General features: G+C 44.8%; 1 protein-coding gene across 1 annotated transcript; it reads right to left on the bottom strand.

Moving 5' to 3' along the window:
* Positions 1 to 3452: 3452 nt before the first annotated feature.
* zgc:158376 (uncharacterized protein LOC100101643 homolog) lies at positions 3453 to 21786 on the bottom strand. The gene is made up of 11 exons (XM_042394052.1): positions 21613 to 21786; positions 19058 to 19258; positions 16646 to 16789; positions 14570 to 14656; positions 14304 to 14489; positions 13085 to 13117; positions 11587 to 12887; positions 7950 to 8113; positions 6796 to 6957; positions 5863 to 6084; positions 3453 to 3999 (listed from the first exon to the last, which is right to left on the bottom strand). Exons 2-11 carry the CDS (start codon positions 19241 to 19243, stop codon positions 3698 to 3700), a joined length of 2787 nt encoding a protein of 928 aa, XP_042249986.1. The 5' UTR covers positions 19244 to 19258; positions 21613 to 21786; the 3' UTR covers positions 3453 to 3697.
* Between the last annotated feature and the right edge of the window lie 1823 nt (positions 21787 to 23609).

Raw genomic sequence — 23609 nt, 5'->3', positions numbered from 1 at the left:
ACCTTCAGCTGCTCAACACTTCATGGCTGTTAGCTTCACTTTGAACCGCTAGCGAGTGCGCTACATTTCCGTTAGCATGACTCAGTGATAACAGCTGTTCGTGTTTCTCTATTCTGACCGAGCTGCTTCTTCTCATTATTAAAATAATCATATTTCACGATTTATTTGGCTGCTGTTTGCACATTTGAAAACACGACATCATGAAATAACCTTCTGGACCCCCCCCCCGCCCCCCCCCTCAGTGCCACTGCCTCGCGTTCAGACAGCCAGTTCACACGACAAGAAAAATAAACTCAGACAGTCGCAGCTGAAGCGGATCGACGACAGGAAACGGATCCGCTCAGCTGCGTCCGCCACCGTCAGAACCGTCAGGGCGCCGTTTATGAAAACACAAAGATTCGTCTTTAACGACCTCGACGTGAAAACGCCGCTGCATCACCGGTTCCTGACAGGAAACTCTCATCTGTTCATAAGTGAAGCCCCCTGAGAAAACGACGACGCCCGTTTCAGCCGAGTTAGAGATGAAAACACTCGAGATTATGAAAAACTAAATCAGGATTATGAGATATAATCTCTTCATCTTCATTCACTAAAGTCAAGATCATGACAGTAAATCTAATGTTTTACTTCTTAAAGTCGAGTTATGAGATAATTCAAGATGAAATTATGGCTTTTTAGACGTCAGGATTAGGAGATATAATTTTAATTTACCGAGATCAAGATTTTAAAAAAATGACTTTTCAAAATGAGAAGAAGAAGATAATAAATCAGCAGATAGTGAACAGAGATTATGATGCAACAGGAAGTCAGATGATCAGATACGTTAACGAGCTGTCGATGATTATTATAGAAATCAAGATACAAGAAGTCGTAACGATTTAGTTTCTCATAATTGATCATCAGTTCTTTTCCTTTTTTCTCATTTCTAACTTTCTGATTTGGAGGCAGAAACGGGCTTCAACAGGAAACAGATTCTAACTGAAGTCATGTGATCTGAACGATGCAGCGAATAGAAACAAACAAACAGAGGAAGGAGTGAAAGATGAAACTACGGAGCAGGAATGTCTCAGTTTGGACTGGACTGGAGTGCTGCTGTGGCACAAAAAAATAATTTAACACCTGGATTAAAGAAAAAAAAACAAAGAAAAGAAAAGTTACTCCTGAGAAAAAACATGATCGATCACGTCTGATCAGAGGTGACGAACACAGGCGGAGGGAGCAGATGTCAGAAACACAAAGAGGGGAAGATGAGTGATTGAGGCGAACGTTGAAGACATTGAGGCTCAGTTTCGAACACACCCAGCGCTGTCGGTCTGATCTCACACACACACACACACACACACACACACACACACACACACACACACACACACACACACACACACACACACACACACACACACACACACACACGCAGCAACAGACGGGAAACATGACGGAAAAAAAAAACACCTCAAACCAAAAACCACAACTGACCAAACTTCACCTGCGACGCTGCCGAGGAAACAAAGTGCTGTTTTCACAGAATACTGAACAAACAGCCGTCAGTCAGTCAGTCAGTCAGTCAGTCAGTCAGTCAGTCAGTCGGCCGCTTAAAGGAACAGTCGCACATTTTTACAGATTATGTTTGTTTGGAAGATTCAGGTCTGTTTAGCCTAGCTTAGCACAAAGACTGGAAGCGGAGGGAAACTGTTAGCCTAGCTGCATCACCTTCAGACTGCTGCACGTTTACAGGTTTGATGAACTGAAGCTGTTCATTCAGCGTTAATAATGAAGCTTTAACGGGATAATTAACAGACTGGAATATATTCAAGTATCTGAATGGAGTTTAAGGGGTTTTTAAAGGACTATTTATTAATTTAAAGGGTTTTAAGGTGGCTTTAATATTATTTGGTGAATTTAACTGTTTAAACTGAATTCCTGACAGATATGTAAAGATACAGAAGATAAAAACCCCTTTAACTTAATATCACTTCAATATTAACCAAAGGAAAGAAAGTGAAGCCACCGCTTCATCCATCCAATCACAATAAAACCTCTTTAATATATTCAAATCCATTAATTATCCATCAATTACCTTCAAATCCTGATCAGATTCAGCTTTTAAGATGAAAACACATTTAAGAGCCTTTAATATATTTCAGTTGTCTTCAGCTCTGGCTAACAGTTTCCATCTGCTTCCAGTCTTTGTGCTAAGCTAGGCTAACCACGCTAAGCTAGGCTAACCACGCTGCTGTCTGACTCTGGAGGAACGAGACGATTTACAGTTGAGTGACGGGAGGAAATAAACCTCGTCACTTCCTGTCGACTGACATCCGGCGACGTGATCTGACTCGTCTTTGTCTGAACGACGCTGCTCCGAGTCTCTACGATCACGTTTAACACTGTTCTCCTTCACACACACATTAATCCCACCAGCGTCTGTTTCTACGTTTATCTGCTTCCTGCTCGACGCCGCCGGCCTCCATCTTTGTTTGTGTTCACGAGTTTAAATACAACGTGAAACTTTATCCTTTAAGTTTAAGTTTATTTACCGACTGTCTGGTTGTTAAATAGTATTAGCTAAACACTAAGTTAAACACTATTAACTCCGATATGACGTGAACGCAGCGTGATGTCATCGCAGAGAACAGCTGACGTCACGTTCGCTTCGACACGTGAAACGCTGCTGCAGAGACGAGTTGATTAATTAATTCCAGCTTCTCAGATGTGACAGTTTGCTGTTTTTCTTTGTCATGTGACAATAAACTGAATATTGATTTATTGAGAAGATAACCAGCAGATCAGATAAAGATCGTCTCAAACCTGCTGCTCCGACGCTTTTAAAGCTCAATACAAGACTCGTCAGGAAACGTCGTCGGCTCTCTGAAACCTCTGTGACGCTTCCTGCTGCTTCATCTGAGATAAACAACCTGAACGTGAAGATCTGATCCCGAATCAGCTGAAGCATAAAAGATATTTCATCTGTTCCTCACGTTTTAAACCACTAATCTAATTCCAGACTTCAAAACAGGAAAGAAGCGTTTTTAGAGCGACAGAACGAGTCTCGACTCCTCCAGAGTCAGAGGAGAGGATGGAGGTGGTTAGCCTAGCTTAGCACAAAGACTGTAAGCGGAGGGAAACTGCTAGCGTAGCTCCAACCTTCCAACAACTCCACGTCGGTCTGATTTTACTCCTGATGAGACAAAACAATTTAAAGAAAAGTCAGACTGTGGATGAAAAGGTGAAAAAGCTACAAGTCTTTCCTCGTTTCCCTCGTTCTGCAGCTACTGATGAGCAGGTAGACGCCTGGCATGATGATTGGTTGTCAGGTGGAAGGAAGGAGGAAAGAAGGAAGGAAGGAAGGATAGAAGGAGAGGAGGGAGGAGGGGAGGTGGGGGTGAAGGGTCATTTACAGTAAACTACAGATACAGTATATACACACACCCAAAATTGTACAGAGAACAAATATGTACATGCTCAGGGTTTCTATTTTTACTCAACTATTACCGACAACTTTCCCAAAATACGTCTCTCCTCCACCTCCTCTTCCTCCTCTTCTTCTTCTACTGTGGTCGCTTTTTCCTCAAACACTTTATCAGGAGAAATGTTGCACAGGTCCCTCCTCCTCCTCTTCCTCACCTGTCTGTAGTGTAACGAGGCGGGAGGCGGGGCTTGTAAGCCTTGAAACTCAAGTGTCACGTCATCATGGAGCGCTTTAGCTGTTCTTTAGCAGCGTTCTGTCTTCAGGAGGACAGGAGGAGGAGGAGGAGGAGGACGCGGACGTGGAGGAGGAAGCAGCGACCGTGGTGGTGGTGGTGGTGGTTGTGGTGGCAGAAGAAGAGGAAGATGAGGAGGAGGTGGTGGTGGAGGAGGAAGAGGAGGAGGAGGTGTGGGTGGGGAAGGAGAGGAGCTGTCCGATCTCAGAGGAGAGGAGGGAGCAGGAGCGCAGGTCCGCCATCTGCAGGGAGGTGCAGCGACGCAGCAACGGGACGCACTGCTCCGTCACCTTCACACAACCTGAAACACACAGAGAGAGAGAGAGACTGAAACACCTGCAGCACCTGCAGCACCTGCAGCACCTGCAGCACCTGCAACACCTGCAACACCTGCAGCACCTGCAACACCTGAAACACCTGAAACACCTGCAGCACCTGCAACACCTGAAACACCTGAAACACCTGCAGCACCTGAAACACCTGAAACACCTGAAACACCTGCAGCACCTGCAGCACCTGCAACACCTGAAACACCTGAAACACCTGCAGCACCTGCAGCACCTGCAGCACCTGCAGCACCTGCAGCACCTGCAACACCTGCAGCACCTGCAACACCTGAAACACCTGAAACACCTGAAACACCTGCAGCACCTGCAGCACCTGCAGCACCTGCAACACCTGCAGCACCTGCAACACCTGCAACACCTGAAACACCTGCAGCACCTGAAACACCTGCAACACCTGCAGCACCTGCAACACCTGCAACACCTGCAACACCTGCAGCACCTGCAACACCTGCAACACCTGCAACACCTGCAACACCTGCAGCACCTGAAACACCTGAAACACCTGAAACACCTGAAACACCTGCAACACCTGAAACACCTGAAACACCTGCAGCACCTGAAACACCTGCAACACCTGAAACACCTGCAACACCTGCAACACCTGCAACACCTGCAACACCTGCAACACCTGAAACACCTGCAACACCTGCAACACCTGAAACACCTGAAACACCTGAAACACCTGCAGCACCTGAAACACCTGCAACACCTGAAACACCTGCAGCACCTGAAACACCTGCAACACCTGAAACACCTGCAGCACCTGAAACACCTGCAACACCTGAAACACCTGCAGCACCTGAAACACCTGCAACACCTGCAACACCTGCAACACCTGAAACACCTGAAACACCTGCAGCACCTGCAACACCTGCAACACCTGAAACACCTGAAACACCTGCAGCACCTGAAACACCTGCAACACCTGAAACACCTGCAGCACCTGAAACACCTGCAGCACCTGAAACACCTGCAGCACCTGAAACACCTGCAACACCTGCAGCACCTTATTATTACTGTAACATCTAAAGCACCAGAAACAAAAGCAGGTTTAAGTGCAACCAGGACATGGACCAGGACCAGGACATGGACCTGGACATGAACCAGGACATGAACCAGGACATGAACCAGGACATGGACCTGGACATGGACCAGGACATGAACCAGGACATGGACCTGGACCTGGACCAGGACCAGGACCAGGACATGGACCAGGACATGGACCAGGACCAGGACCAGGACATGGACCAGGACCAGGACCAGGACATGGACCAGGACATGGACCAGGACATGGACCAGGACATGGACCAGGACATGGACCAGGACATGGACCAGGACCAGGACATGGACCAGGACCAGGACATGGACCAGGACCAGGTTCTGGATCTGTTTCATCTGGATGGAGAGGCTGAAGTGAGGAACTGGAGGTGGTGAGCTGTGTTTCTATGTTAAACCATACTGGAGCTCTGAGAACACATCTGTCCACCAGATGTTGATCTGTTATCTGACCTGCCCACACAGTTCCCACAACTTCACAACTGTTTATAAAAAGAACTGCAGTGGATTTCACCTCATGCACCAAACTTCATGTTGGCTGATTTGAACCACGTCTCCGTTTTACTGATACGTCTCCGTCCAACCAGGCAGGAGAAGACATTAGATCTTTGTTATGGGTCCGTCAAGGAAGCTTATAAATCTCTCTAATTGTATCAGACTTCATAGAGAAAAGCAACATCTGACATTCAAACACTCAACAGCTGATTTAAGTTGATTAGACAGAAATGTGTCGACTGTTGTTGACGTGGACCGGTGTTTACCTGCCAGGTTGATGTGGGTCAGGCTCTCTCTCAGGGGGGAGATGGGGGACGTCAGGGTCTGGATCGTCTGGTCCGTGATGTTTCCGCACTGACTCAGGTCCAACTTGGCCAGACGAGGAACGTAACGCACCAACAGGCGGGACGACGCTTCCGTCAGGTCCAAACCGGCCAATCGCAGCTCCGTCACGTTCTGGAAACGCCCCACTCTGGTTTCACCGTGGGCTGATCGGCCAATCACAGAGCAGAAAACAGGCAGGAGAAAAGATAATGAACCGGTTTCATCTGAAGGACAACGATCCCTAAAATACCCTGAAATTCATCTGTAATTGATCCCTAAAAACACCTGACACCTCTTACTCAAAGTGATCAATCACTTTCCCTCCGTTTATTATAAACGTTACTGGAATCCCTTCATTCGTTTGCTAAAAAGTATTTAATGTTTCAGTTCAGATGTAAATGTAAGGGTTCATCACTAGTTTGGGGTTGATTAATGGATAAATTACTGAATGATGAGATATTAAAAAACAAAGATTAAAACAAACTCGCATGACAAATTAAGGTTTTCATGTCATTTGGTCAATTTGAAGGTTTTTTAACTCTTAAGAAGACTTAAAATGGTGCAGATTACTCCTTTAAACAGCTTATTATAGGTTATTACAATTAGTACATTAACCCTTCAAATTAAAAGGTCTACATCCAAACTTAAATTAATGGTTTGTGCATCGAGCAGCATCACAGCAGACTCATCTTATCGTTATGTTGTCAGCTTTAAGGTTTTGTTTTGTTTATACAATTTAAACTCTTAAGGACTGTAATGAAGATTAAAGGTATTTTAAATAAATTGAACATATTAGCCAGAACAAGTTCCAGGAAGCTCTTTGAAACTAAACACTAAATCTGATCCTCTAGAAGTGTTTCTAAGGGAGGTCTCACCTGTCCTGGTGTCAGGTGGGGGGGCCAGCAGCTCTCTCAGGTGGGAGTCTTTCAGGTCCTCCACTCTGCTGAGATCCAGCAGCCTCAGACAGGGACAGACGGCCTGACACAGAGCCGAGACCGCCGGCCACGAACAGCCCGACACGTTCAGCTCCAACAGACCTGAACAACACAGGTGAGACTGACAGGTGAGACTGACAGGCGACAGGTGAGACTGACAGGTGACAGGTGAGACTGACAGGTGACAGGTGAGACTGACAGGTGAGACTGACAGGTGAGACTGACAGGTGACAGGTGAGACTGACAGGCGAGACTGACAGGCGAGACTGACAGGTGACAGGTGAGACTGACAGGCGAGACTGACAGGTGAGACTGACAGGTGACAGGTGAGACTGACAGGCGAGACTGACAGGCGAGACTGACAGGTGAGACTGACAGGTGAGACTGACAGGTGACAGAGGTGAGACTGACAGGCGAGACTGACAGGTGAGACTGACAGGTGACAGGTGAGACTGACAGGTGAGACTGACAGGTGAGACTGACAGGTGACAGAGGTGAGACTGACAGGTGAGACTGACAGGTGAGACTGACAGGTGAGACTGACAGGTGACAGAGGTGAGACTGACAGGTGACAGAGGTGAGACTGACAGGTGAGACTGACAGGTGAGACTGACAGGCGAGACTGACAGGCGAGACTGACAGGTGAGACTGACAGGTGACAGGTGAGACTGACAGGTGAGACTGACAGGTGACAGGTGAGACTGACAGGTGAGACTGACAGGTGAGACTGACAGGTGACAGAGGTGAGACTGACAGGTAAGTCAGGTGAGACTGACAGGTGAGACTGACAGGTGACAGGTGAGACTGACAGGTGAGACTGACAGGTGAGACTGACAGGTGACAGAGGTGAGACTGACAGGTAAGTCAGGTGAGACTGACAGGCGAGACTGACAGGTGACAGAGGTGAGACTGACAGGTGAGACTGACAGGTGAGACTGACAGGTGACAGAGGTGAGACTGACAGGTAAGTCAGGTGAGACTGACAGGTGAGACTGACAGGTGACAGAGGTGAGACTGACAGGTGACAGGTGAGACTGACAGGTGACAGAGGTGAGACTGACAGGTGAATCAGGTGAGACTCCCTGTGTGGTTACCTTGCAGGCGGTTGATGAGCCACATCAGCTGTTTCTTGGAGATGTTGGTATAGCCCAGGTTGAGGGAGACGGGCTGCCGGCGGATTATACCACTCAGCATGGGGGGGGTGATGGAGCGCTGCCGGCTCAGGTCGATCTGAGTCCACAACCTTTTGTCACAACACCTGCAGGACAGAAACAACCATCTTCAGAGTCTTCTACTCATCCACAGCTCCGTCTCTACTGTCATTATCTTCCATTAATTAAACTACATGATTGTAACAAACATAATCTCTAATCTATATGTTTCTACATAGATCCTGTATGTGGGGACAGACTCATCACTCTGCTGGTGAAGAATCCTGTTCCTTATCTTGTACAAGCATCAGACTAACAGAGTAGGATCTCTTCTTCTACAAAACCAACAGAGTAAAAATCACAGTTTGTGCAATTTGAAAATTACATTTTTATTTTGATATAAAACTGATCGGCACTGTTATGTATGATGTAACACAGCAGAAGTTCTTTTAGTTCTTTCTTTTAAAAAATTTAATTTCATAAAGGTGACGTCTGATCAACAGTTGGATATAAAACATTCAGGCTTCAAATCGTCACATTTGAAAAGCTACAATCAGAAATTTCTGAGGGATTTTTCCTTAAAATGATTATTAAATGATCAAAATAGTTGCTGATTAATCTTCTGATCAACTAATTAATTAATCACCTAATCATTGCCTCTAGAGGCAATTAATGATGACTGGTTATTCATTTCTGGATTCATCTTTTGGTCTTTCAAACACCAGAAAACACTGAAAACATCACAAGTCCAAGAAAAGCAGCAGATCCTCACTATTATTATTATCATTATTATTATTATTATTATTATTATTATTATTATACTTATAATTATAATAATAATAATAATTATTATTATTATTATAATTATAATTATAATTATTATTATTATTATTATTAGCTTTCACAGCACTCGTGCACAGAGTATCTGCTCACGTGAGCAGTGTCTTGTGAGGAGAAAACTGCACTGAGCACGTGCAGAATCTGAAGGAGATCTTGACTTATTTGAACTCCCATCACTGCTCTGCTGCTCGCCACTGGTGGGCGGAGTCAGTCGCCACTGTATCCCTAAATATAATTGGTTGAGCAGGGCCACCATCTTGGACGGCTAACGGCAACAGATGTCAGTGTAGATAAAGATACTGAACACTGAGATCTCAACTAGCAGGTGTGTTGTATGACATCATTACAGCATGTTCACATGATCCTGATGCCTTCATACATGTCGTAAAGGCCTTTGTTCTACCAGTGTTATCACTGTGACCTATGAACCTGCTGACACACACACACACACACACACACACACACACACACACACAGCTCTAAAACTCTAATTGGTCCTGTGTGTGTGTGTGTGTGTGTGTGTGAACAGGTTCATAGGTCACAGAGATAACACTGGTAGAACAAAGGCCTTTACGACATGTATGAAGGCCTCATCAGTATTATTTGCAACAACTACAATCAGCTCAGGTTCTGCATGTTTATTGGCTGTTCTGTATATTTGTGGTAATAAAGTTAATAATTATTATATAAGATGAGCAGCCTCATTTCTCTCTTTCTCTGTTTAGCGTCATCAGGCTAGGCTAACCCGTTGATGCTAACTTCAGAGCTAACACCTTCACTTTTCCAGCTGTTGGGGAAACAACAGACGAGACAAGCTGCAGCATTTATTAACTGACACGCTGTCGTCTGTACTGCACATTAACTGACACGCTGTAGTCTGTACTGCACATTAACTGACACGCTGTAGTCTGTACTGCACATTAACTGACACGCTGTAGTCTGTACTGCACATTTACTGACACATTGTAGTCTGTACTGCACATTTACTGACACGCTGTCGTCTGTACTGCACATTAACTGACACATTGTAGTCTGTACTGCACATTTACTGACACATTGTAGTCTGTACTGCACATTTACTGACACGCTGTCGTCTGTACTGCACATTAACTGACACGCTGTAGTCTGTACTGCACATTTACTGACACATTGTAGTCTGTACTGCACATTTACTGACACGCTGTCGTCTGTACTGCACATTAACTGACACATTGTAGTCTGTACTGCACATTTACTGACACATTGTAGTCTGTACTGCACATTTACTGACACGCTGTCGTCTGTACTGCACATTAACTGACACATTGTAGTCTGTACTGCACATTTACTGACACATTGTAGTCTGTACTGCACATTTACTGACACATTGTAGTCTGTACTGCACATCAACTGACACACTGTAGTCTGTACTGCACATTAACTGACACACTGTAGTCTGTACTGCACATTAACTGACACACTGTAGTCTGTACTGCACATTTACTGACACATTGTAGTCTGTACTGCACATTTACTGACACACTATAGTCTGTACTGCACATTAACTGACACATTGTAGTCTGTACTGCACATTTACTGACACATTGTAGTCTGTACTGCACATTAACTGACACATTGTAGTCTGTACTGCACATTTACTGACACGCTGTAGTCTGTACTGCACATTAACTGACACATTGTAGTCTGTACTGCACATTTACTGACACGCTGTAGTCTGTACTGCACATTAACTGACACATTGTAGTCTGTACTGCACATTAACTGACACATTGTAGTCTGTACTGCACATTAACTGACACATTGTAGTCTGTACTGCACATTTACTGACACATTGTAGTCTGTACTGCACATTAACTGACACGCTGTCGTCTGTACTGCACATTTACTGACACGCTGTCGTCTGTACTGCACATTTACTGACACGCTGTCGTCTGTACTGCACATTAACTGACACGCTGTCGTCTGTACTGCACATTAACTGACACACTGTCGTCTGTACTGCACATTAACTGACACACTGTCGTCTGTACTGCACATTAACTGACACATTGTAGTCTGTACTGCACATTAACTGACACATTGTAGTCTGTACTGCACATTTACTGACACATTGTAGTCTGTACTGCACATTTACTGACACACTGTAGTCTGTACTGCACATTTACTGACACATTGTAGTCTGTACTGCACATTTACTGACACACTATAGTCTGTACTGCACATTAACTGACACATTGTAGTCTGTACTGCACATTAACTGACACATTGTAGTCTGTACTGCACATTTACTGACACGCTGTAGTCTGTACTGCACATTAACTGACACATTGTAGTCTGTACTGCACATTAACTGACACATTGTAGTCTGTACTGCACATTAACTGACACATTGTAGTCTGTACTGCACATTTACTGACACATTGTAGTCTGTACTGCACATTAACTGACACGCTGTCGTCTGTACTGCACATTTACTGACACGCTGTCGTCTGTACTGCACATTAACTGACACGCTGTCGTCTGTACTGCACATTAACTGACACACTGTCGTCTGTACTGCACATTTACTGACACACTGTCGTCTGTACTGCACATTAACTGACACACTGTCGTCTGTACTGACACAATTTCTCGGTAATCCATCAGTTTCAACCGGCGGCGGACCGACAACCGATCAGTCTGATTACCAAACGATCAAACCGGCTCCGTCAATAACTTGTGGTGAAGTTGAGGGACTCACCAGCGGCTCCAGGTGCGACACACTCTCATGCAGACGCACAGCTCTCTCTGGCTGAGGTGCGTGAAGACTCTGAGCCACACGTCACGCGTCATGATGTGGGAGGAGCCGGAGTCCAGCGGCAGGCAGGACGGCTCGGGGCAGGCGGGCGGAGGACGCACCAGGTGTCTCTCCATCTGGACGGGCCGCGGCGGCGACGGCACGGCCGGCGGGCTGCGCTTCATCATCTGAGAGCGCGGAGCGAGGCGGGAAGGCTGGGAGCACGGCGACGCCGCCATCGCTGACATCAGCAGGCCGCCCGCCCCCGTACCTCCCCCTCCTCCTCCTCCCCCGTTGGAGGTGGGGATGGAGGAGGACGAGGAGGAGGTGATGTTCCTGGAGCCGGACGTCTGGTTCTTACTGTTGCTACGGATCTTGTTGCCGCGGCTGCCTTTAGTCCCGCCCCCTCCTCCCCCGCCGTGTCTGTGATTGGTCAGAACACCGCTGGCGTTCTCCTTCTCGCCCCCCTCCCTGCCCCCTCCTGTTCCTCCCCGTGTCCGTCCGTTTCGCGCCTCCTGCCCGTTGCTGCGCTGCTTCCCCGTGAAGCCGTCGTGCTGCGAGGACGGAGGCATCTGATTGGAGGAGAGAGGGGACGGCGGGGGGAGGGAGGTGGAGTTTTTCCTGGTCCTGTCTGAGGTGGGCGTGTCCTCCTCCTCCGCGTCCATCATTGCTCCTTTCCGTCCGCGTGGCAGAAGCCCCGCCTCCCCTCCTCTCCGCCGGGCCTTGTCCGCCGCCTGCTCCTCTTCCCGCTCTTCCTCCTCCCCCCTCCCTCCCTCCCCCTCCGACTCCTCGCTGGCGCTGAAACCCAGCTCGGCCAGCCGCCGCTCCCTCTCCCTCTCTCTCTCCCGCTCGCTGCGACTCCTCTCCCTCTCCGCCCGGCTCCCGCTGCTGTTGCCGTAGACGACGGGAGGAGGCGGGGCCGGCGAGGAGGAGGACGGCGAGGAGCCTCCTCCCCCCTGCTCCCCTCGCAGGGAGTCGTCAGAGTCGGACTCGGAGTCGGACTCGGAGCTGGAGGAGGAGGAGGACGAGGACTCGGGCCGGCGCTCCAGCAGACACATCCTCTTAAAGCGCTCCAGTTTCTCTCTGTGATGGGAACGCTGGTCTGCACTCGACGTCCCCCCCGCACCTCCGCCTCCTCCTCCCCCGCCTCCTCCCCCGGGCTGAGAGGACGAAGAGGAGGAGGTAGAGGAGCCCTGCAGTCCTCCGGCTCCTCCTCCAGCTGAGGAGGTGGGACCGTTGGACTCCACCGCCTCCTGTTTGGGTTTCTGATGGAGCAGAAGAGTCACATGATAAATATCATCTGTTCTGTGTTTGTGTTGTTTTTATTTCATCTTTTATAGTTAATTACAGTGAAACTAAGTGTAGTAATTAATTACAGGCTCATCTTTGTGTTTAATGTTTATTTCAACTTCAGTTCACTTGAATAAATGTTTTAAATAAAGTTTTAATGAAAGCTTCGTACCTTTTTGAGGCGTTTTTCGTGTGCGCCCTTCATCTGGAAAGAAACAGCGAGCTGTGAGTCACAGTTCATGAGATCATATAACTCATATTAAATAAATATAATAAGACCTGGAGCCGTTTAATCAGCACAAAAACCTGCTGCTGCTGCTGGTTCACGTCTGTGCAGCAGCGGCTGGATGAAGGTGAATATAGATCAGCTGATTAATAAATACTCTCTCAGCCAATCACATCACTGCTCTCATAGCTCTGAAACAGCCGAGCCAATCACAGTTAAACGTGATGACGGACGGGGGGTTGGTTCAGAGTCACGACATGAACACACACATCACCACAGATCAGCATCAGTTACTATAGCAACCATAGAAATAAAACAAAGAAGCTGATTCAGCAGGAACTTTAACGAGCTCACCTCGTCACGGTTTAATTAATGTTACACTACGACGTGTGTCAAGGAGAAAACACGAGACGCTACTTTCACTAAGAAGAAAGTTATAAAAGAGGCTGATGAGCTGCTGACCGACGTCTGCAGAGAGTTTAACCACCAGTCTGACCTGTGTACTGGTGTGTGTGGTTAAACTGGAGCAGCCCGGTGACATCAGAGAGTTTAACGAAGGTTAACAGTGAAACATCCACGACTCTGATTCAGGTTGAGTGAAAGTTACCATGGTGACCTAAACTCTGGGTCGGTTACCATGGCAACCGAACCGTATGTAATGTAGCTGCAGCCTGATTCCACTTTATCATCATTAATAACATTGAAGTCTGTTAAATGATGAATTATCAGACACTGAATAAAACTTTATTAATATCTTGACATCCACTGCATTAAAAATGGAGGCTCTGCCTTTTATTTACTTGTTGCCATGGCGACTCGTAGTATCAGAGCTCCATTGATACATACTGATTGAAGAAACTCTGATCAGCTGTTTGTTGAAGCTTTTCATACAGTAAGAATGTATTGATTTATCATTTATAGATCAATGCAGACTGATTCACTGACACATTAAGATGATTTATATTTTAATCATTAATCTGTTGCAGCAGGTATTTAAATGACGTCGTGCCAGAAACAGACAGACAGGTTGTGACGGTTGTGTTTGTGAGCACCGTGAGCTCTGCACTGCTCACCAACACACGACTGACCTCGACCAGCAGCTGCACGACGCTATAATATTTCTACGTGTTTATGTGGCGTCTCAGAGCAGAAACACGACGTTCACCTTCTTCTTGGGTCCGCTGTCTGGAGGAAGCTCCTTCTCCTTCTTCCTCTTGTGCCCCCCCTCCGTCCTCCCGCCCTCCTCCAGGGAGGGAGGGGCTTTCTTCTTCGGGGGCGGGTCGTCCGTCAGCTTCCAGCGGCCGACCTCCCCGTTATCCAGCCTGCGCTTCCCCGAGCCGTCGGCCTGGTCCTGGATCAGACGCCGCTGGTTAATACAGACTCACGATGCTGGAAACTAAACTGGACCCTCAAGTACTGGACCGGTCTTACCTTACTGGTCTTGCCCTCCTTGTGGCACTTTGGACACTCCCAGCAGTTTGGGATCTCATCGTTGATGATGCCTTCAGCTTTCCCCATCTGCAGAGACACACAACAGTACCGACTGTAACACACACACACACACACACGTCTTCCTGCGCCGCATTTAAACCTGCAACACATCTGATTTCCTCTCAGAGTGAATCAGAGCTTCAGTTCAATCCAGAAGCAAGAAATCAAAATGCTTTTCATTTTATTTAGTTTAAAACACATTTTTTAAATGTTCTTCTCTGAAAACAGAGTGTGTTGTTAACAGATATTTGCTGTTTGTTTTATTTCATTACAGAATATCGTCACCAGACGGCCGACATGTTGAACTGTGGAAAGCTTTAAATAAACTTAAAAATGAAGGAAATGTGTGTTTGGTAGATTATTTCTTTGTTGTAACGATGCTTATTGGTTTATTTCCCTTTTAAATGGAGTCACATTTATAAGGAACATGCGTCTGTGGGACGAGCAGCAGAGCTGAGGATGTGGGTTGCGCCCATGAAAAATTTGCCAAATCTTCTCTGCTGCTGATGCCAAACAGCTTTTATTCTGCCGTTGACTCTTGTTTGGTGTTTGGTGGATCGGATGATTGTTGAAGAAACACATAAAGACATATTAGCAATTTAACAATATATTCATTTAACAATCAGGAGGCTCAGTAGCGTGGGGAAGAACCACACACAGCCTGGACACTTCTTCACTTCCTGCTGAGTCAGTAACTTTATCAACTAGTGTACAAAACTGTGGTCGAGTGTTTTAACTTTTCATCGTCCAGCCTGGTGCGGTCACATGACCTGTGGATCTGACATTAAACCTGTTTCAGCCTTTGAGCAGCGGGAGGCGCCGTCAGTCCTCCGACCTGCAGACTGACCGACCAGCTGTAAAGGACCAGTGTGACCAGTTTAGTGGCGTCTAGCAGAACAGACTCAGCATATTCATCAGTAATGTTTTAATTAGTGTTTAATCACCTGGAAATGATTGTTACCTTATTACGAGCCTTTATATCTGCAGAGGGGGCGGGTCCTCTCCCACAGAGCCGCCATGTTTCTACAGTAGCCCAGAACGGACAAACCAAACACTGGCTCTGGAGAGGAGCTTTCTGAGGGGGGGGGGGGGGTCAGTTGGTTGCAATCTGTAACTTCACCACTAGATGCCACTAAATCCTGAACACTGGTGCTTAAAACCACAGAATGAAGTGTTTTCATGTTTCTGCTTCACTCGTTTATCTTCATGTTTTGATGAGCAGAAGATAAAGATAGAAGATAGATTATAAACTGAATACTTTGCTGGTCGTCAGCTTGGACTCCTTCTCACTATTTTCTGATAATTGGTAGATGATTAACAGAGACAATAATCAGCAGATTGATCAGTGATTGAAATGTGACACAGATCCATCTGCACTCACCTGCATGACTTCATGACTTCAGCTTCTCTCACTGTGTGCAGAAACGTTTGTATTTGTCCGACAGAGAGAAGATGATTTAAATGTTCCTTCATGACTGTTCTCTTTATTCTCTCAGTTTTTATTCTCAGGGATCTAAAATCTGTACGTTTCTGTCCTGATGATTGTGTTGAGGAGAAGAAAGAGAGGTCGTGTTTGAAGGAGCAGATGGCGTGAACAAACACAGCGAGCGACGGATGAAGCTGCGTTTCAGAGGGAAATATTTTACACTTCAGTCGTTTATCGGCTGCTAATCACTAGCAGGGCTGCAGCCGACGGCGAGGACGCAGCCGACGGCGAGGACGCAGCCGACGGCGAGGACGCAGCCGACGGCGAGGACGCAGCCGACGGGTCTTTCTGATCAAAATCATAACGTTTATTCGATATTTTTTCTCTCCGCTGCTGCAGTGACCCACATCCTCCTCATCATCATTACACCTTCATCCTCAACCTGCATCTTCACAACATGTTCTGCAGATGTTACAGTTTTAAACTTCATCACACTGTTCATGTTTGTTTATGAAGCAAAACATTTAAAAAAAAAAAAAAAAAAGGGAAATAAAAGTGAGCTCAGGTGTGTGAGTGCAGGTGTGACGCACCTTGAGGCAGCTGGGGTGGATAATTTCGTTGCAGATGGTGCACTCCATCAGAGACAGGCTGAACTTCTCCTCCTCAGAGTCCACCGTGTCCTCCTTCCCCGCCTCGCCGCACGCAAAACACACCGCCGTGTGAGGCAACACCGGCTGCACACACACACACACACACACACACACACACACACACACACACACACACACACACACACAGGTGAGACAGGTGAGACAGGTGAGACAGGTGTGTGGACTTTTGAAACAGGAAAAGCAAGAACAGTTAAGTTCATCTTCATCAGTCCTTCATGTGACTCACTGACGTGTTTTATTAGTTTATAGAATCAGATGTATCAATAACTTTGATCAGTTCCTTGTTGGTTTGGATCCAAACATGAAGACAAATATAGAAGAAAGGAAACTGTTGTTTGACGTGTTATAAGTTATAATATTTAAAGTAACAGCAGCTTTTACTAAAACAATCAAATGAAGAAGATGAAGATCTTCCTCCTGCTCCTCTGAGAGACCAGCAGAGGGCATCCTCCTCCTCCTCTTCACCAACACACCCTCCTCTTCCTCCTCCACCTGCTGCTCCTCCCAGAACCACTGATTAATTAATCACTTAGTAAATTAATCAATAAATAAACCTATAATAGTAAAACGATGAGCAGCAGCACATCGACAGGCTCTGTGTGTGTGTTGGTTTGTGTAACCACGACGATGGATCAAAGCCAAATCTCGCTCGCAGCGCCAGCAGCCATCTCTGGTTACCACGGTAACCTAGCATCAGCGCCTGCTGGGCTCCGGCTCCCCGCTGATGCTACTTAAAGAATCCACACACACACACACTATAACACACACACACACACTATAACACACACACACACTATAACACACACACACACACACACACACTATAACACACACACACACACTATAACACACACACAGTAATACACACACACACAGTAATACACACACACACACTATAACACACACACACACTATAACACACACACACACACACACACTATAACACACACACACACACACACACACTATAACACACACACAGTAATACACACACACACACACACACTATAACACACACACACACACACACTATAACACACACACACACACACACACTATAACACACACACAGTAATACACACACACACACACACTATAACACACACACACACACACTGTAACACACCCACACTATAACACACACACACACACACACACAGTAATACACACACACACACACTATAACACACACACACACACACTATAACACACACACACAAAGATCTCACCTTCAATGTTTGGACATGTTAGTGAGTGTGTGTGTTATAGTGAGTGTTACAGAGTGTGTGTGTTACAGTCAGTCTGTGTTACAGTGTGTGTGTGTGTTACAGTGTGTGTTACAGTGAGTGTGTGTGTGTGTATGTGTTACAGTGTGTGTCTGCATGTGTGTGTGTTATAGTGTATGTGTGTTACAGTGTGTTAGTGTGTGTGTTACTGTGTGTGTGTGTGTTACAGTGTGTGCCTGCGTGTGTGTGTGTGTGTTACAGTGTGTGTGTTACAGTGTGTGTGTTACAGTGTGTGCCTGCGTGTGTGTGTGTTATAGTGTATGTGTGTTACAGTGTGTGTGTATGTGTGTTACAGTGTGTGTGTTACAGTGTGTGCCTGCGTGTGTGTGTGTTATAGTGTATGTGTGTTACAGTGTGTGTGTATGTGTGTTACAGTGTGTGTGTTACTGTGTGTGTGTGTGTGTGTGTTACAGTGTGTGCCTGCGTGTGTGTGTGTGTGTTACAGTGTGTGTGTTACAGTGTGTGCCTGCGTGTGTGTGTGTGTTATAGTGTATGTGTGTTACAGTGTGTGTGTATGTGTGTTACAGTGTGTGTGTTACTGTGTGTGTGTGTGTGTGTTACAGTGTGTGTCTGCGTTATAGTGTATGTGTGTTACAGTGTGTGTGTTACAATGTGTGTGTGTTACAGTGTGTGTGTTACAGTGTGTGTGTATGTGTGTTACAGTGTGTGTGTATGTGTGTTACAGTGTGTGTGTTACAGTGTGTGTGTTACAATGTGTGTGTGTTACAGTGTGTGTGTGTGTGTGTGTTACAGTGTGTGTGTTACAATGTGTGTGTGTTACAGTGTGTGTGTTACAGTGTGTTACAGTGTGTGTGTATGTGTGTTACAATGTGTGTGTGTTACAGTGTGTGTGTTACAGTGTGTGTGTGTTACAGTGTGTGTGTTACAGTGTGTGTGTAACAATGTGTGTGTGTTACAGTGTGTGTGTATGTGTGTTACAGTGTGTGTGTTACAGTGTGTGTGTTACAGTGTGTGTGTATGTGTGTTACAGTGTGTGTGTTACAGTGTGTGTGTGCATGTGTGCGTGCACGTGCGTGCGTCTCACCGCCGTGCACTGTCTCAGGAGGCAGGACTGCTTCATCCGGCCGGGCCCTCCAAACTTCTTCATGTCCTTACAGAAGTGACACTCTCCACACTCGGTCCTCATGCAGGCCTGGCAGCGCCGGCACCGCGTCCGCCTGCGCCTCGCCCCGCCGCCAGCCCCGCCGCCCAGCGCCTTACTGCCCGACATCCCCGAACAAGTCAGCTGCACGGAGACACAAGAGGCAGGTTGACGGTTAATGAGACTCAGAGGATACCAGCTCGTCGGCAGCCTGTTTCCTCACCCGGCGGCCATCTTTGTTTGGGTCAAACATTTTCATCTTTGATCCCTCCTGCAAAGCTTCGTAAAGAGCTCGAAACCTTCAGCGTGACTGTTGATGCTTATTAACAGCATCGCAGGAACAGATGCGAGCAGATTCATTCATCAGAGAAACACTCGTTTCCGTTTAGAGTTTAAATAACATAACGAAGAAAAACTGGACGTTCTGCTCATCATCACGGCTCCAGTTTTACATTTCATCTTTCCATCTGTGTTTGTGTCACAGCTGCTCTCTAACAGTTTCACTTCCTCTAAGATCAACATGTCTGCTGCTTCTGATTTTCACTCTCTGAGAACATTTCTGTCAATGAGAGACTGGATCAGTTCATCAGGCTGAAACCAGATAAACAGTAAAACATAAACAGTAAATAACATTCATGTTTGTGAAGGAATTCACTATTTGATCTGTCCAGTAGGAAATGATTCATCAATGAAATCGATTAGTGGATCAACAGATCATCTGCAACCATGAACTATCTCTCAGTGAGAAACAGTTGTGGGTTGTGGACGCTGGACTCTAATAAAGACAATAATCAGATAATTGATCATGAGAATAGATTGATCCGCCCGTTAGATTCTGGATTAAAACACCAGAAAGATGCTTGTTGTTATTTATTCACTCAGTTAATGATCATCAATGACATATGTCATGTGACTACAGTGATGAACCGACTGCAGCGACTGACATTAAAACTCAATCTGCAGAGAACAACAGTTAGTCTGAGTGTCTAGTGGTGACGTCACTGGACTTCCTGTCAGCATCATATTTGGTGAAACACCGAGCGGCTCCGGCTGGACGGGGGGTGTGTTGGACCACAGCGAGGCTTCAGTTACTATGGAGACAACACTACACCGTGTTCTATGATCCGGAGTCATAAACAACAAAAAATGAACAACGTTCAAGCTTCTAACAGCTGCTGGATCTTAATAAAAATCACATTTATACTGAGTGAACTACCAGACGCATCTGTTTTTGTTTACTTCTGCTTTATCTTGTTTATGTTGTTGTTGTTTATCTTCTGTTTGTTTTTTAAATTTCTCTTTTCTCTGCAGCACATAATTCATTTACCTTTATGTTCTGTAAGTAGTTTAATGTTTTTGTGTTTCTTAAATCAAAGCAGAGAAAAACCAGCAGCTAGCTGAGCAAACTGTGGAGTTAAAGGATCAGTTCCCAGTGTTCCCAGTGTGTTAAACCAGCAGTCAGGTGTCTGTAATCATTCCTCCTGTTCATACTGGATATTAAAAGATCCTTCAAATGTGCTTTCAATGCATTTTAAAGTGTGTGTGAAGCTTCTATTCAGCTTCAGCAGTCTGAGTTAGTCATATCAAGTGGATATCTGACACATTTACAGTCTTTTTAGCATCAAATTCCCTCTTTGTGTTTCCTCGGACAGTGTTTCCCTGTTGAGCTGCAGGTGGAAGTATAGTAACAAAAAGAGGAACTTTGGCACTAAAAAGACTGTAACGTTGAAAGATATCTACTTGATTTGACTCATTTGGACGCTGAAGCTTCATATTAGCTTCAGATAAACTTTTAAATACAGTTTTGCACAGAAGGAGGACTGTGGATTTTGTCCTCCATCACTTCCATTGTAAGGTCATTATGAAGGGATCTTCTAATGGTCAGTATGAACAGGAGGAATGATTACAGCAAGAATAACAGCTTTAATGTTCATTTGGGCTCCTGACTGTTGTTCTCAGACAGACTCGAAACATTGTGAAACCGTCCTTTAAACGTTAGCCATTGATTGTGTAATCAATTATCCATGTGTAGAAACTCCCTGCTCTGCATTCTGCTTCTGAATGATGTAGAAACTAATCTGTGACGGCCCACATGGAGGCTTTTTATCGTCAGATTGAACAGAAATATTACAAAAGCATAAAGCTAGCTAACACAAGTTAGCAACCAGGAATAATGAAGATGCGAGATAGCTGCTAACAGCTAACGGCTAACACGTCACAGTCACATAAATATCTCTGCGGCGGACAAACACAAACACATCAGTAAACATCTTTAGATCATTAATAAAAGGTTAAAGTATGTGAGATGACACACACACACCCCTCCACCCCCTGGGATATGAAAAGGTACGTAACGCTCGCTAACATGTTAGCATGCTAGCTGTTGTGTGCAGTATGCTTCCTCTTTCATTATCTGTCCTTCTGTTAAACACCACGCGGGCAGGTGGAGGTGAACAAACACGCGGCTGTAGCAGGCAGGTAAACCCGCGTGCACTCACCTCTTCGTATCAGGTCGCATGCTCCTGGGTCGCTCATTAGAGAGGATATTAGCAGCCGTTAGCCCGCGTTAGCTCCGGAGCAGCGCAGCGAGCCGTCCGCTTCCTTGTTCCTCTCTCCGCGCTGTTAGCCGCGGTTAGCTCCCGGCTAACAGCGCCTCCAAGCGATACTGATCGATATCTATATATACAGCCTATGATCGATATCTATGTATACAGTCTATGATTGATATCTATGTGTACAATCTATGATGATATCTATGTGTACAATCTATAATCAATATATTTAAACAGTCTATGATCATTATCTTTATATACAGTCTGATCAATATCTATATATACAGTCTATGATCAATATCTTTATATACAGTCAATGATCAATGACAACGGGCTTTATTGACGTGAAAGTTTGAGAACAATGTTGCAAAAGCATCAAAATACAATTTGTCCAAATATTTGTACAGTACGAAACAATAATAATATGAACATTAGCACAACATTCAGATCGATATATATATTAATTATAAATATACAGTATATCCTACATGTGTGTGTGTTTATCTCACAATTACTCATAATGAGCTCTTTGAGATATTAAGGCCTGTTTTCTTTGATGAGCTTAATGCACGTTTATAGAATAAAACCTAAACATCCACAAAAGGTGACGTCATTCTTTCTTTACATGTTGTGAGATTCATATTACTGTCAGTAAATAATATCCAGATAATGTGGATTAAAGTAATTTGAGGAAAAATTTTCCCTTAATAGACACTAAACTTGCAAGCTGCAAACATTAATATGATTAATATGATACACAGGTCATGTTGTTAGTGTCAGTGTGCAGCGACATCTAGTGGTGAAACAACTGAAACCCCCGAAGAAGAAAGAGAGAGAGAGAGAGAGAGAGAGAGAGAGAGAGAGAGAGAGGGGGAGGGAAATAAATAAATAAATAAATAAATAAATGTAGTCAATAAAATACGTCCCAACTCTCCGCGAATACATCCGATGCAGAAATGCATCCTGGGACTTTTACTGTAATGTGGAACACAGTTTTTGTAACGAGCTTCCGGTATTTTTATTTTCATTAACGAGTCGCTTTTACAGAATCCAATTTTAAAATGAGATACTAAATTTTTAAAAACTACTTAATTATGTAATATTAAATTTAAAAAAAAATGATTCCATACAAAATAGAATTCATGAGATATTAAGTAAGTTTTATATGTTAAGTTAGAATAATGAGATAAAAAGTCTAAATTTTGACATAAGATTATTCTATATGAGGCGTCGGATGCAGAAAGGCATCCTGGGACTTGTAGTTTTAATCGTAATGTGGGACTTAAACTTTTATAGAAGCCCATATCTGCCAGGAAAAGAAAAAACAATTAAATATTAGAAATGATAAAAATAAAAATACTATATATAGAAGCCGAGATCAGCAGCAACAGCAATGACTTTGAAGATAATTATCTCGTTATCATGAGGAAACGACTCTTATTCCAACATAACGAGATAGATAACTCATAATGGTGAGATAACAGATAGAATTAATGGTCATAATTATAAGATATTAAATCAAAGTTTTGAGTTACTAAGTTAATGACTTAGTTTCACTGTAACGAGGGCGGTGTATACAAAAATAAACAGAAAGTTAACTTTTCAGCACTTTGTTGATTGTTGCACTAATTTCTTGTTGTTTATGGTTTTTCTTATGCACTCGTCTACTTCCTGTTGTTTCTTACTTTAATTTAAAAACAAAAAAAAAACTTCTGTCTCATTGCAGCAGGATTATATTTGACCTGCAGAGACTGAAGGAACAAACGATGATGTTACACATTTATATTTTTATTTGTATGTTTCAATCCATTTTTATTTGTTTCTGGCAGTAATGAACCTCCATATACTAGTTAACCTGAGTTATTCTGATGTTATCAATAATATTCTACTGACATTTATCAGTAGAGTTCTGCAGCACTGGAAAGGAACTGAGTACATTTACT

This window comes from Thunnus maccoyii, chromosome 18 (assembly GCF_910596095.1).
Source record: "Thunnus maccoyii chromosome 18, fThuMac1.1, whole genome shotgun sequence".
Taxonomy (NCBI): Eukaryota; Metazoa; Chordata; class Actinopteri; order Scombriformes; family Scombridae; genus Thunnus; species Thunnus maccoyii.
Note: the sequence above shows the minus strand (reverse complement) of the source record. Positions and strands in the feature narration are given on the sequence as shown.

Coding starts and splice junctions, on each gene's coding strand:
- zgc:158376 (XM_042394052.1), bottom strand. CDS start 19,243: ATGTCGGGCAGTAAGGCGCTGGGCGGCGGGGCTGGCGGCGGGGCGAGG. Junction 14,490..14,569: donor AGGAGGGCAAGACCAGTAAG/GTAAGACCGGTC, acceptor CGTCTGATCCAG/GACCAGGCCGACGGCTCGGG. Junction 13,118..14,303: donor ACAGCGGACCCAAGAAGAAG/GTGAACGTCGTG, acceptor GTTTCTTTCCAG/ATGAAGGGCGCACACGAAAA.